At 40.1% G+C, this 16,358-nt stretch overlaps 1 protein-coding gene across 3 annotated transcripts in view; it reads right to left on the bottom strand.

Annotated features, from left to right (window-relative positions):
• The window catches only part of KLHL24 (kelch like family member 24), a 54,959-nt gene that overhangs the window by 16,129 nt on the left and 22,472 nt on the right, over positions 1–16,358 (bottom strand). For all 3 annotated transcript variants that reach the window (XM_033211844.1, XM_033211843.1, XM_033211845.1), the window contains 2 exons: positions 6,962–7,146; positions 5,591–5,709 (listed from right to left, as the gene is read on the bottom strand). In XM_033211844.1, coding sequence (XP_033067735.1) covers positions 5,591–5,709; positions 6,962–7,146 — 304 coding nt within the window. The remainder of the gene's footprint in view (positions 1–5,590; positions 5,710–6,961; positions 7,147–16,358) is intronic.

Genomic DNA, 16,358 nt, shown 5'->3' with positions numbered 1-16,358 from the left:
TTAACATCCACATTTCTCTCTCTCTCTTTTTGGAAATGGGTCTCATTCTGTTGCTCAGGCTGGAGTGCAGTGGTATGATCACAGCTCACTACTGCCTCAACCTCCCAGGTTTAAGTAATCCTTTCACCTCAGCTTCCCAAGTAGCTGAAACCACAGGTGTGTATCACCACACCTTACTGACTTATTTTTATTTTTATTTTTTGAGACGGAGTCTCGCTCTGTCGCCCAGGCTGGAGTGCAGTGGACGGTTCTCAGCTCACTGCAAGCTCCGCCTCCCGGGTTTACGCCATTCTCCTGCCTCAGCCTCCGAGTAGCTGGGACTACACGCGCTCGCCACCTCCCCAGGCTAGTTTTTTGTATTTTTTAGTAGAGACGGGGTTTCACCGTGTTAGCCAGGATGGTCTCGATCTCCTGACCTCGTGATCCGCCTGTCTTGGCCTCCCAAAGTGCTGGGATTACAGGCTTGAGCCACCGCGCCCGGCCTACTGACTTATTTTTATTTTTCACAGAGACAGGGTCTCCCCTCTGTTGCCCAGGCTGGTCACTAACTCTTGGCCTCAAGCCATTCTCCCACCCTCAAGCAATCCTCCTGCCTCAGCCTCCCAAAGTGTTGGGATTACAGGAGTGAGCCATCACACCCAGCTCACATCTCTCTTAATGGACTGTCCTCATTAACTCTTCCCTCCATAGCTAATTAGTTACTGCTAAGTCCCACTGAGTCTTCTTCCACAGCATCTTTCACATCTACCCCTTCCTTTACGTTTCCCGCTGCCATCACCCACTTGAGGGTCCACAACACTTCATACCTCTCAAATAACCTCCTGGCCTCCATGCTTGTTCTCTCTAAACCACAGATTATTCTTCCTAAAACACTTTATCAATTCCTCTTAATATTTCAACAATGAATGTCTAAGGGTCAAGGCCAAACTTCATACCTTGTCATTCAAATTTGTCCACAATTTATCTTTCTGTGTGCCCCCAAATTTCCACAGTACTCAATGCCACTTATATCATGCATTTCTCACATTATGTTAAAATAATCTGTTGGTGAGTTTGTCTCCCCAACACCATTCAGCTCCACAGGTTAAGTAACTTACAAAAGCTATATGGAGTATATGCACAGCTATATGGAGTATGGAACCTGTGGCACGATGTAGCAATTAAGGACACAGGCTTTGGTCACCAGCTCTGTCATCTAATGTAAGGGCAATTTATCTACCCTTTTGGAGACTCAAATTTATTTCCTCAATTTTATAATTTTTTTTTTGAGACGGAGTTTCGCTCTTGTTGCCCAGGCTTGAGTGCAATGGCATGATCTCGGCTCACTGCAACGTCCACCTCCTGGCTTCAAGTGATTCTCCTGTCTCAGCCTCCTGAGTAGCTGGGATTACAGGTACCTGCCACCATGCTCAGCTATATTTCCTCAATTTAAAAATGAAGACAATAATAGTATCTATCACATGGCATAATTTTGAGGATTAAACTTTAATACATACTCCTAAATGTGTAAATTAAAATATAATACATGCCATGAACATCAAGATAAAATGCCTCTAGATCAAGAAAAGTCTGAATTTTTGCCTCTGCTTTCTCATTTTTTATGTAATCTTGGGAAGTGACTTAATCTCTTTGGGGTTATGTATAAGATGACCAAGTTACATGAAATATTCTCCATTATTCCATCATCCCTTCCTACTCTAAGATTTTTTTTCTTTTTTCTTTCTTTTTTTTTGGACAGAGTCTCACTCTGTCGCAGGGCTGGAGTGCAGCGGTGCGGCTCACTGCAACCTCTGACTCCCTTTAAGTGATTCTGCCCCAGCTTCCTGAATAGCTGGGATTACAGGTGCCCATCACTATGCCCAGCTAATTTTTTGTATTTTTGTAGAAACAGGGTTTCACCATGTTGACCAGGCTGGTCTTGAACTCCTGACCTTGTGATTTACCTGCCTTGGCCTCCCAAAGTGCTGGGATTACAGGTGTGAGCCACCACACCCAGTAATTTTTTATTCTTTCTTGAGGATTGCAGCCTAAGACACACTTCTAAGTTACCTTGGGGAGTGCTCCCCTAAGATTCTACATTCTAAACCATCCCAGGTTTCCTTAAACTGAGTATTTATAAATTTAAGTACGTTTTATAAGCTTGAATTAAATCTATATTGTAATTTTAGCAAAATGGCTTCCATGAATTGAGCACTTGCTGTGTAGGATAGGAATGATTCCTTTATTGATTTAGTGCTTCTAAGCTTTGGGTATCTTCAACTCAAGTACACTATTTTGTCAAATAAATTTGAGTTTATCAATACATATATGGTTTTTGAGACATCAATACTTTTCATTTGCCTTTGTATGTCCAAACTAAATAATTATAAATTTTTAAGTCAGATAGCATCTCCTTCCAACCCCTGGATTATTTTAGCCCCTCTTTTCTAGTAATGTTTTATCCTTCTTGAGGCACAGCCTCAAACACTATATATAATATAGTAGGTACTGACAAACCAAATGGTTTTAGAAAAGATTCTATTAACATGTTATTTCCAGTAAATCTGTCTCAAGGTCCTCATTATTTCACTGGCCATGCAGACAGCAGCAGCACACTAGATCCAGGTCATTAGGAATTAACAGCTTTTAAACTGTGTTTTGAGCTGGGCATGGTGGCTCATGCCTATAATCCCGGCACTTTGGGAGGCTGAGGCGGGAGGATCACTTGAACCCAGGAGTTTGAAACCAGCCCAGGCAACAGGATGAAACATCATCTCCACAAAATATGCAAAAATTAGCTGGGTATGATGGTGTGTGCCTGCAGTCTTAGCTACTAGGGAGGCTGAGGTGGAAGGATCACTTGAGCCCAGGATGTCGAGGCTGCAGTGAGCCATGATTATGCTGCTGCACTACAGCCTCAGCAGCACAGCAAGACCCTATCTCAAAAAATAAAAATATAAACTCTGTTTTGAGAGGCTCTAGTATTCTACACAGTGGTCCCCAACCTTTTTGGCACCAGGGAGCAGTTTCATGGAAGACAATTTTTCCACAGGTCTGGGTGGGGGACTGGTGGTGGTGGGATGGTTTGGGGATGTAACTGTTCCACCTCAGATCATCAGGCATTAGCTTCTTCTCATAAACAGCTGCAACCTAGATATCCCTCATATGTGCTGTTCATGCTCCTATGAGGATCCAACGTGTGCTGATCTGACAGGAGGTGGAGTTGAGGCGGTAGAGCTTGCTCAGTGGCTGCTCACCTACTGCTGTGAAATTAGGTTCCCAACAGAACGCTGCCTGCAGTGGCACAATCTTGGCTTACTACAAACTCCGCCTCCTGGGTTCAAGCGATTCTCCTCCCTCAGCCTCCCGAGAAGCTGGGACTACAGGTGCCGGCCACCACGCCTGGCTAATTTTTGTATTTTTAGTAGAGACGGGGTTTCACCATGTTGGCCAGGATGGTCTCGATCTCTTGACCTCATGATCCACCTACCTTAGCCTCCCAAAGTGCTGGGATTACAGGTGTGAGCCACCGCGCCCAGCCTAGTATAGAGGTTTTAAGAAACCCGTGTGAGGAAAGAGAGGAAGGAGGACTAATAAGAGGCTGACCAAGAAAGGTTCCTGATCACCATTTCTGTTTCAACTAGAGCTTTGTTTTTTCAGTGGTGGTACTTAACTGTCTCCATAGGAGGGCCTATGAGACAGCAATCTTTTTAGAAGGGGGTGCTAGGAGATCAGTCGAAGACATATGCGAAAGCAAGTATGCTGCTTTTAGTTGTTCATTAATTTGAGGTGGTTTTGGACGAGCATATGGAGATGGGGGCAGAGAGAAGCTAAAGACTCTAAGGTAATCCTTGGTACAACTGCTGTATTTTCATGTGTTATGTAATACATTTTTGTATTAGATATGACTTTTTAAAAGAGAGTATACAGGTTGAACTTCCCAAATCTTAAAAAATCTGAAATCCAAAATGTTCCAAATCTGAAACTTTATGAGTGATGACATTAATGCTCAAAGGAAATGCTCATTGGAACATTTCAGATCTTGGATTTTTTTATTTGGGATGCTCAACAAATATAATGAAAATATTCCAAAATATGAAAAAAATCCAAAATATTTGGCCTGGTGCAGTGGTGGGAGGCTGAGGCAGATCACTTGAGCCCAGAAGTTTGACACCAGCCTGGGCAATATGGAGAAACCCCATCTCTACAAAAAATACAAAATTAGCCAGGCGTGGTGGTGTGCACCTGTGGCCTTGGCTACTTGGGAGGCTGACGTAGAAGGGATAGTTTGGGTCCAGGAAGTCAAGGCTGTAGTGAGCAGTGATGGCACCACTGTCCTCCAGCCTGGGCAACCGAGTGAGAACCTGTCTAAAAAGAAAAGAAAAAAAAAATCCCAAATCAGAAACACTTCTGGTCCCAAGCATTTTGGAAACTCCACCTGCAGTTGCTTGTAAAAAGTTTGGAAACTGGCTAGGTGCGGTGGCTCACGCCTATAATCCCAGCCTTCTGGGAGGCCGAGGTGGGAGGATCACTTGAGCTTAGGAGTTGGAGACCAGCCTGGCCAACATGGCGAAACCCTGTCTCTATTAAAAATACAAAAATTAGCCAGGTGTGGTGGCGAACACCTGTAATCCCAGCTACTCAGGTGTCCGATGCAGGAGAATCACTTGCACCGGGGAGGCATAAGTTGCAGCAAGCTAAATAATGCCACTGTACTCCAGCTTGGGCAAAAGAGTGAGACGTATCTCAAAAAACAAAAAAAAAGTTTGATTCTCAGGTTCCTATAGACAGTAGATGGTTCAGAACCCAAGTAATGTATTGTTTATAATAATCATTAGCTGCAGTCAAGAATAGGTTTTCTTTAAAAATGTGAGTTTTTAAATTTAAATTTTAATTTTTTTTGAGATGGAGTCTCGCTCTGTCACCAGGCTGGAGTGCAGTGGTGCAATCTCGGCTCACTGCAACCTCCGTCTCCCGGGTTCAAGCAATTCTCCTGCCTCAGCCTCCTGAGTAGCTGGGACTACAGGCACATGCCACCACGCCCAGCTTATTTTTTGTATTTTTAGTAGAGATGGGGTTTCGCCACATTGGCCAGGATGGTCTCGATCTCCTGACCTCATGATTCGCCCGCCTCGGCCTCCCAAAGTGCTGGGATTACAGGTGTGAGCCACCGTGCCCGGCCTGTTAGTGAGTTTATCTTAATATTTATTTAAAATAAAAAAGATAAAATACATGACTTTGGATAAATATATCTCTGCCTGACTGGCAAAGTTAGTAAAAAGAAAACAAACTCCATGGGTTAGACATTGGCCTGTCTGTATCTGATGTAACTCCTTTATTTTCCAATGCTTCTTAGGCATTTGGACTCCAGTGATGCATGAGAAGAGAAATGTGCTGCACTGCCATGAATTCCAAATTAGGAGAACAAAATATCCATTCAAAAGTACAGTGTCATATTGTTTATATCTTTGGTTTATCTATTGAGGTTAGAAATGGAAGGAAATACAATTTGAATCCAAAATACCCAGAGGGTGAGTAAAATGAAAGATTCAGCTGTGGTATTTACTTTGGAAATATACCAGCAATAGTAATAAAAAGTGGTTTCTCTTACTTTACCAAGGAGGACAGCCATTTTGTGACGCCATCTGCCTTTATTGAGAGAGGCAACTCTGATCCAAATATTTAACTGTGAGTTATAAATCCAGACATCACGGCTGTTGATTCTTCCACCTTTAAATGCAAAACAATGTACACACAATAATTTATCATGATATAGCTGTCACCAAGAGATCTGTGCCACCAAGGTACAGGTAAAGAAAACATGGAATTCATTCATCTAATTCGAGAATTTGAGAATTCAGCTCAATAAAGAAAGACCTCTTGAAGTTTAATGGAAATAGTTCTACAGAGCAAATTTAAACTTTACCAATTGTTACCTTGATAAGTGATAATTATAGATCCAAAATAATAAAATACAGGATGTGAATTTTACAGACATAAAACATTGTTAATTTAAGAGTAAGACATCAGAAGCACCCAAATAATGGTTTATTCTAAAGGTTTGTTCTTTAAATCACCCATTTTTCAAAAAGCATACTATTGTAAAAAATAAAGTATGTATTGTTATATTTCTCAATGTGGATAATATATACAATAATCTGCAAAGCTGGTGAAATTATTTTACCAATTAACAGACTTCCCATCATAGATACTATAGTTATACTTTGTATAAGTCTGTCATTTTATTTTCTAATTTTAAAGGTAACATATCACATATCATAAAGAAGTTCAAGTTAAGAATTTTAAAGCAAATCTTATTTCATAAACTGGGGAGAATTTCAAAAACATGGGTGAATTAGAGATGCTTAATTCTATGAGTACTTCTGACATGCAAAGAGGTAAAGTTTAAAAAATTATAGCATATTCTACATGCATTTGGGAGCATTTAAAGTATGACATGATTAAAGGCATTTTCTGGTGGATCTTTTGTAAATCATTCCATGTCATCTTGTACTTGTTTGTGTTTTTTTTGTTGTTGTTTTTGAGACCGAGTCTCACTTTGTCACCAGGCTGGAGTGCAGTGGCGCGATCTCAGCTCACTGCAATCTCCACCTCCCAAGTTCAAGCGATTCTCCTGCCTCAGCCTCCCGAGTAGCGGGGACTACAGTTGCCCACCACCACACACGGCTAATTTTTGTATTTTTTTAGTAGAGATGGGGTTTCACCATGTTGGTCAGGATGGTCTCAATCTACTGACCTGGTGATCTGCCCGCCTCGGCCTCCCAAAATGCTGGGTTTATAGGTGTGAGCCACCGTGCCTGGCCTTGTATCTGTTTTTAAGAGCAAAAAGTCATGCTTGGTTTTATTTGTTGTAAACTGATCTTCCTAAAGTGGGAGTATTCACATTTTAAGACACTGGATGTTTAAAATAATGAAGCTGTGTCCAAATTAAAAGTAGCTACTGTAATAATTCTATATTTACCTGAAACAAGAATGTCATTCCTTAGAGCACAGACTGCATACTCTGATTTGGTAAATTCTGGAAGCTTAGCCAAAGACTTCCATTCTCCTGTTACAGGATCATAGCACTCAGTGTATGGAAGATTAAATCCTCCAACTCGCTCACATCCTCCAACGACAACTATCACCTCAGAATAGCCAGTGGACCTAAAATAATAATTATTAGCGTACATAAATAATATTACATTAAAATATTCTCAAGATTTTTTCTTAAAATTCTAAAAACAAACCACACACTGTTATAAACAGTTAAGTTTCTTCTCTGTGCATGTGCCAAACAGTACAGGCTGGAAGTTACTTACTTTGAGAACCTTTACAGGGGAGCTAGTGACATCATTATTCCACAGAAAATTTCTGTTGGTATTTTTTACTATTGGTTTTGACCTGAAAATTGTGAAGCAGTCCAAATATCCTATCTAACCCAATCAGAACCCTGGGAATATTAAGGATGACTTTCAAATGCAGTTTTGCAGTGATTCAGATATGCATAACCACACAAGGGAAGATAATGCATTTTTTTCTAACTGTAGGAAAATGGTGCTTTTTCATCAGCTTGCTAGTTCTAAAAAATTAATTCATAGTATAATTCAAGCACCCTTTAAAGGAATATGTATATGTACTTGTCTAGAAATTAATATTTAAAATACAAAGTCAAGTAAATTAAGGTAATCCAACTCAAGATATTGGGTAATCACTAAAAAGGCTAACAGAGTTTATAACAAAGAATGTTAAAGGAGAAAAGCAAGATGAAAAATTGTACATTAGGCATGTTCAATACTATCTAAAAAATGTATCTGGAAAGAATATACCAAAATGTAGGCATGTTCAATACTATCTAAAAAATGTATCTGGAAAGAATATACCAAAATGCTAAAGATAGTTGTCTCTGAATTGTGTGGCTCCCCCATTTCTCTCATTACAAATTTCCAAACCAATAATGAGCCTGAGCTATTTTTAGAATGCAAAAAACAGCTTTTAACACCACTAAAAGAATTCTAATGTTTATGTTATCACTAGCTTCTCTCATTTTTAAAATTTAAAATAGAGACAGAAATAACCAAAAGCTTATCCACAATTTTTTTGTTCTTAAGGTTCAATTGATAGTTTAGGAATTTTAAAATTATTTAGCTTTTATATTTTTCACAAATATAATCTAAATGAAAATGTTTCATATTTACATTTTATGGTTGCTACAAGTTAAGTCTCACAAAGAAAAATGCCAACAATCCTTCTTCTCTTACTTAAATATAGAGGGGGAAAAAAAAACTCACATCAGAACACTGATTTGTAATTTTAGTCAGTGTGCTGTTACACAATTACAGTAGGAAAAAAACAAGCAATACTGGCGTGTCTCTTTTAACAGAGCTATTCTAGCTATATTTACTCAGAGCTATGTCAACTAACCAAATCACTTACCCATTCTATGCCAGGCATACTTTTTCCATTATAAAATCAGAAATACATATGGGAGAAAAGAATTCTCTCCATACATGCAGCCAAAAGTACTTTTAAGAATCCAGGAAATTGGCCGGGCGCGGTGGCTCAAGCCTGTAATCCCAGCACTTTGGGAGGCCGAGACGGGTGGATCACGAGGTCAGGAGATCGAGACCATCCTGGCTAACACGGTGAAACCCCGTCTCTACTAAAAAATACAAAAAAAAACTAGCCGGGCGAGGTGGCGGGCGCCTGTAGTCCCAGCTACTCGGGAGGCTGAGGCAGGAGAATGGCATAAACCTGGGAGGTGGAGCTTGCAGTGAGCTGAGATCTGGCCACTGCACTCCAGCCTGGGCCACAGAGCGAAACTCCATCTCAAAAAAAAAAAAGAATCCAGGAAATTATATAACCTTTACCTAGTATTCAGTAAAACATTAACAGAAGGACCCAAATATTATCAGTAATATTTACTATTTTCCAGGTAATTCCAAAATAAAAATATTAAAAATAAAGAGAGCACAGCACCAGATACTTTAGCAGTATAACTACTGATTTACCATTCTTTCCATTAAGTATCATTTCCTAAAACACATTTAAAATCTAAGACAAATCCTCAAAAAAAAGGTGATATTCCTCAAAGTCTTATTTATTGGTTAATCAAAACAAACACTGCTAGTCACTGAAGTTAAATCACTTCTGTCTTAATATAAAATCCAGAGTAATAATTATATATCATAGGATATTGTTTTATCCTTCCCTTATTGCACATTACTTGGTTTATACTTTCCCTTTTTTTAACTTGCTTGCCTTTTTCAAGACTTCTTAGCCTGATAAATATATGTTATCTGTTTTTGTACTTTGGAACAGAAAGAGAAAACAGCATGAAAAGCTACTTGCTAAAATATTTAGTACCAATAAATAAAGGGTAACTTCAATGTCTGCTAGAACGTGTGTCTATCTGAAAGGATTAGCAAGCTAGTAGTTTTACTTGTATTAAATATCCTATTTGCAACCAAATGGCTTTTAGCTTAATTAGCTATATCTGATGTTCTCATCAGAGACTATTAACCCAATAAAAGCATTATTTCTTGAGCTTGGAGAAATACTTATCTCAGGCAGAGAGCTAATGGCCTTAAAGGAGTTACTCCAGCTGATAATGGCAAGTAAAACAAAATGGCAGGCAAGATGATAGTACAGCATAAATAAAATTTTGGATACTCATGTAATCTATTTCTAGAGTGAATGGCATGTCACTCTATTTAATTAATTCTCTCTCTCTTTTTTTTTTTTAAATATAGAGACAAGGTCTTACTCTATTGCCAAGGCTAGAGTACACTGGCAAGATCGTGGCTCACTGTCACTCCAACTCCTGGCTGAAGTGAGCCTCTTGCCTCAGCCTCCCAGGTAGTTGGGACTACAGGCACATGTCACCACATCTAATGAATTTAAATTTTTTTTTTTTTTTGTAGAGACGGGGTCTCACAATGTTGCCCAGGCTGGTCTCAAACTCATGCGCTCAAGCCATTCTCCTGCCGTGGACTCCCAAAGCACGAAGATTACAGCATGAGTCACCATGCTCAGCTTCGTTAATTCTTTAAAGTAAAAAATCCAGGCCAGGCATGGTAGCTCATACCTGTAATCCCAGCACTTTGGGAGGCTGAGGCGGGCGAATCATGAGGTCAAGAGATCGAGACCATCCTGGCCAACCTGGTGAAACTCCGTTTCTACTAAAAATACAAAAATTAGCTGGGCATGGTGGCGTGTGCCTGTAGTCCCAGCTACTCGGGAGGCTGAGGCAGGAGAATTTCTTGAACCCAGGAGGCGGAGGTTGCAGTGAGTCGAGATCGCGCCACTGCACTCCAGCCTGGCAACAGAGACTCCGTCTCAAAAAAAAAAAAAAAAAAAAAAATCTGATTTTCTGCTATGATGCAATAACAAATATGTTACTTTAGTATTAATTCTCTCCATTTGCTTCTAGGAAAGTGTGATGACCAAATTATCCCTTTTACAATGGTAATACATCTTTAAAAAAATCTTCTTTTATCATTTGAGAAAATATCAAATGAAAAGTTCATGTTCTTTGATTTACGTGAAAGATAAAACAATCATAAATCCACAGGATACGGCTGGGCATGGTGGCTCATGCCTGTAATCCCAGCACTTTGGAAGGCCTAAGCAGGCAGACCACAAGGTCAAGAGTTCAAGACCAGCCTGGCCAACATGGTGAAACCCCTACCTCTACTAAGAATACAAAAATTATCTGGGTGTGGTGGCAGGCACCTGTTATCCCAGCTACTCGGGAGGCTGAGGCAGAAGTGCTTGAACCCGGGAGGCAGAAGTTGTAGTGAGCCGAGGTTGTGCCACTGCACTCCAGCCTGGGTGACAGAGTAAGACTCCATCTCAAAAAAAAAAAAAAAAAAAAATTTCCACAGGATATTCTAAACCACATTTAAAAATGTAGTAATTATTGGATTCAATTTAAATATCTTGAAAGGTAAAATAGAGGAATTGCTGGCTGAAATAACTGACCTACTTATAATTAATACCAAATATGCTAGACATGGGGAGTGCCAAAAAAAGTGTTGAAAAGTGATCCTGGCTAATAAGAATATCTGAATATATATTTTTTAAACATATACAATAGGAAAGAAAGTATGTCCATGTAGTATGAAACTGGGAAGGAGAAGGGAGAGATATTGGTGATATAGTCTGTTCACTATTCTAAAACCCAGAAATACCTGAAAATCAAACCATCAAATCAAAATAATAAACTAAAATAGAGATACGAGATTTTAAGCCTTAAAGAGACAGAATGGTTCTCTAGTCTTTAAGATATGACAGTTACCAAACTCAGTGTACTAATTTATCTAAAAGAAACTATATATCAAAAAGGGGGATAGTCAGCTGTAGAAGCAATAAGTAAATGAATAAAGAAATGAATCAAAGAGTAGATGATAATCACAGAGGCAAACATTTGCTGTGCCCATTCAGGTTATTATCTAAGGGAGAGACAATCTAAGCTAAGCTACCTAGAATAGTATTGGTTTTTTGGCAAGAATGTTTTGATGGTGGGTGAGACTTCCTCAAGCTATATACTAGCTGAGAGGACTTCAGTTCTAAAGGTCTGCTAACTCTGTTTGAATTCCATGCTTGCCAAATGACCTTTGAAAACTTGGGCTTCCCACGTAGTGACTTGTCCATAGTTAGAGAATATTACCAGGCAGATTGACTTAAAATAGGTAGCCTGCTTGTTAATTCCATTTCTTATTGCAAACAGATATATACAGACTAGGAGATGAGTTAATTGGTCTGTCATACTTAATGTTAAATCTGCCTCTAATAGTCTGATCTACTGTATAAAAAGATAAAGTTCCTGAGCCTAGAAGTGCTTGTTAATTCCATTTCCTATTGCAAACAGATATATACAGACTAGGAGATGAGTATGGTCTGTCATTCTTAATGTTAAGTCTGCCTCTAATAGTCTGATCTATTCTTACTGTATAAAAAGAAAAAGTTCCTGAGCCTAGAGGAATCACTGGATCATGGTGAATTCACCAATATAAATGACCCCTTTAGACACTTATACCAGCCACAAGCCTTAGAGCTTTTTTTTTTTGAGACGGAGTCTTGCTCTGTCACCCAGGCTAGAGTGCAGTGGCACGATCTCAGCTCACTGCCAGCTCCGCCTCCTGGGTTCACGCCATTCTCCTGCCTCAGCCTCCCAAGTACGGGGGACTACAGGAGCCCACCACCACATCCGGCTAATTGCTTTTGTATTTTTAGTAGAGACAGGGTTTCACTGTGTTAGCCAGGATGGTTTCAATCTCCTAACCTTGTGATCCGCCCGCCTCGGCCTCCCAAAGTGCTGGGATGACAGGCGTGAGCCACCGCGCCTGGCCAGATCTTTTAAATTTGGTTGAGGACACAGTATCAATTTGTGTGGTAAGGCTTTCCACCTGAAACTGCAATAGGTAGGACTGCTTCTATATGAAAATGGCTATATTGATCAAAAGACTCAAAATGCCAACTTTTCAAAACTGGCAATTATCTAAGAATTTATCATCAGAAACTAATCATAGACATGCTTAAATATGTAGCCACAAAGATGCTCATCTTACTTAATGGTAAAAAATTAAAAACAAATGTTGGGATGGGTGGGTTACAGAATACTCACGTTATGGAAAGACATTTACCACATACTAACGGGTAAAAACAGACTATGAAATAGATTACAACCCTGTAAATGAAATAATAAATTCATACAGAAAAAAAGAGAGAATACTTTGGTAGGCTAAAACAGGGGGAGGATCACTTGAGCCCAGGGGTTTGAGACCAGCCTAAGCAACATAGTGAGATCCTGTCTCTACAAAAAATACAAAAATTAGTCAGGCACGGTGGCGTGTGCCTATAGTTCCAGCTACTCAGGAGGCTGAGGTGGGAAAATCGCGTGAGCCAGGGAGGTCTAAGCTGCAATGAGCCATGATCGCACCACTGCACTCTAGCCTGGGTGACGAGGGAGACCTTGTCTCAAAAAAAAAAAAAAAAAAAGAAAAGAAAAATGCCAAAGGTTTACAATGTTACCTTTTCAAGCTGAAAATTTGGGTAATATTTTTTGCTTCTCTCATTCTCTAAATTTTCTCCAATTAACATATTGCTTATTTCCCACCTTGCCGCAAGTTAAGAAAGAACAAAAGAACAAAAAGAACAACATCTTACTATTAATGGTTACTACTGAGTATCTGCTCAAGCTAGTACAGAACGGGATTTTCAGTCATCACATTTCTGCTACATGATTCTGCTCCCATGACCATAGGTAAATATCCAGAAAATGTTGTCTGGCTATGTCAAAGATTATGTCTCCCCAAGAGAAGGACAGATTCATTCTCTCTGACTGACAGAACTTGTAATATGTCAACCCCAAACCTATGTGTGGCCATATTCTGCCAGACTAATGGGAGGGAATGATGCCGACATGCAGAGAAAAGCAGAGGCAAGAGGTAGAGAGAAGGCACTGTATGGTTTCTGATAGCTTTTTAGTAGCCTATTCCAGTCTTCTTTGAGGTCTTATCGAATTTTTGCTCTTAGGTCCTACAAGGCACTGATTCTTGTATCTTTTTTTTTTTTTGAAACGGAGTCTCACTCTGTTGCCCAGGCTGGAGTGCAGTGGCATGATCTTGCAATCTCTGCCTCCTCCCAGGTTCAAGCCATTCTCCTGTCTCAGTCTCCAGAGCAGCTGGGATTATAGGAATGCACCACCATGCCCAGCTAATTTTTTTTTTTTTTTTGAGACGGAGTCTCGCTCTGTCGCCCGGGCTGGAGTGCAGTGGCCGGATCTCAGCTCACTACAAGCTCCGCCTCCCGGGTTTACCGCCATTCTCCTGCCTCAGCCTCCCGAGTAGCTGGGACTACAGGCGTCCGCCACCTCGCCCGGCTAGTTTTTTGTATTTTTTAGTAGAGACGGGGTTTCACAGTGTCAGCCAGGATGGTCTCGATCTCCTGACCTCGTGATCCGCCCGCCTCGGCCTCCCAAAGTGCTGGGATTACAGGCTTGAGCCACCGCGCCCGGCCAATTTTTGTATTTTTAATAAACACGGGGTTTCACCATGTTGGCCAGGCTGGTCTCGAACTCCTGACCTCAAGTGATCCACCCACCTCGGCCTCCCAAATTGCTCGGATTACAGGTAGGTGTGAGCCACTGCGCCCGGACTCTTGTATCCTTTTAATAAATTTCCCTTTTATGCTTGAGCTGGTGAGTTTGTTTCTATTTGCAATCAGAATTTGGATACACTAGAGTTCAATGGATTGTAGAAAAAAACCAACAACCTACAAATGGCTTTCAAACTCAGGAAAAGATGCTCAATCATTTACACTAAAAAAGTAAATGCACACTTTGGGAGACCGAGGTGGGAGGATCACTTGATCCCAGGAGTTTGAGACCAGCATGGGCAACAGAGTAAGACCCTGTCTCTACAAAAAAACAAATAATAATTAGCAGGGCATGGTGACCCACGCCTGTAGTTCCAGCTACTCGAGAGGCTGAGGCGGGAGGACTGCTGGAGTCTGGGAGATTGAGGCTGCCATGAGCTACAACTGCATCACTGTACTCCAGCTTGGACAACCAGAGCAAGAACCTGAAAAAAAAAAAATAGGAGGAAGGAAGGAAATGTAAATGAAAATTATGAGATACCACTTTCACTTTGCAGAGTAGCAAAGATTTACAAAAACTAATGTAAACAAATTATATTGGCAAAGGAGTACAAAAATAGGCACTTTTTTATTTTTGCTGAAGTATAAATTGAAAGGCAATTTTTACAATACCTGTTAAGATTTAAAATGCAAATATCCTATGACTGAGCAAGTCTACTTCTAGTAATTCAAACTATAAATTAACAGTGTATGTACACAAAGACAATGTACAAGAATATTCACTAAGTATCGTTTGCAATGGCAAAAAAATGAATTAGAAACAACCTAAATATCCATAAAGAGATTGATTAAATAAATTATGGTATATCCATAAATAGGATACCATACAGCTCTTTCAAAAGAACAAGTCTGACATTTTCTCTAATAGTAATAATAATGAGATCTATATGTGATGATATAGGACAGTTTCTAAGATACTTTTAAGTGGGAAATGCAAGGTGAGTGCTGTGAGTGCTGTACCCCACTATCTGCATAAAAAGAAGTAGGGAGGCATTCACACACAACTATGCAAATAATAGTTTTGTTTTGTTTTGTTTTGTTTTTGAGACAGAGTCTCGCCTGTCATCCAGGCTAGAGCGCAATAGTGCGATCTCAGCTCACTGCAACCTGAGTCGTGGGTTCAAGTGATTCTCGAGCCTCAGTCTCCCAAGTTGCTGGGATTACAGGTGTCCATACCACGCCCAGCTAATTTTTGTATTTTTAGTAGAGATGGGGTTTCACCATGCTGGCCAGGCTGGTCTCGAACTCCTGACCTCAGATGATCTGCCCGCCTCGGCCTCCCACAGTGCTAGGATTACAGGCGTGAGCCACCATACAGCTATACAAGAATACTTCTAAAAGAGGTTCAAAATACTAGTAATAAAGGTATCCTTTGAGAGCAGAATCAAGGGTTCTCTGAAGGGTCAAGCAGAGGGAGATTTACAATGTATACTCTTTATGTAAAAATATTTGAGTTCAAAACAACATTGAATTAACATATATATGTGTGTGTATATATATAGACTGTAGGCCACTCATCCTATAATATAGGAGAATTACTTTCTTCAGTGGAATTGGAATAGGAATTCAGAACACTAACTTTGAGCCCTGGCTCTGGTACTAACTAGCTTTGTGATCAGGAGCAAGTGAGTTAACTGTGCCTCAGTTTTATCACCTGTGAAATACAGAATGAAGGGATTTATTAAATAATCATAAAACTCTATTTCTTAAGAAAAAATATATTTAGAACTCCCTTGGTCTTCTCATTTGTTTTCAACAGGAACTTGAGGCTTGCCTTCAATACAGCAATTAGATTCCTATGATCACTATATAGTAACTGATTATCAGGTAAGAGATGGTAGAAAATATCAGAAGAGACAAGGACTGAATGGCTGATTCCAACCTCAAAATGATGAACTTACTAAGTCTTAGCTATGTCTATTGCTCAGTGGAGTCTGGCAAAGGGCATCAATTTTTTTCACAGACATGAACAACTTGCCATGTATGGTCAATATATCAGAAGACACTTGCCCAGTTTAATGCCATCCATGTTTCCCTCTTGGGAACCTCATTTTGTAGGCAGCCCAGGCCTACCAAAATGGAAAATTAGCATCTATCAGGGGAAATGGCTCTTTCCAGGGAATTGTTATGGTAGGTGGTAATGATGTGGATCAGGACAGGATGCAAAAGCAGCAGCATCAGAACCACACTACCAAGCAATCATGGGTTTAAAAGTTTGG

The sequence above is a fragment of the Trachypithecus francoisi genome, unplaced genomic scaffold (genome assembly GCF_009764315.1).
Source record: "Trachypithecus francoisi isolate TF-2019V2 unplaced genomic scaffold, Tfra_2.0 Lachesis_group0, whole genome shotgun sequence".
NCBI classification, from domain to species: Eukaryota; Metazoa; Chordata; class Mammalia; order Primates; family Cercopithecidae; genus Trachypithecus; species Trachypithecus francoisi.
The sequence above is the reverse complement of the archived record's forward strand: the minus strand, read 5'-3'. Positions and strand labels throughout refer to the sequence as shown.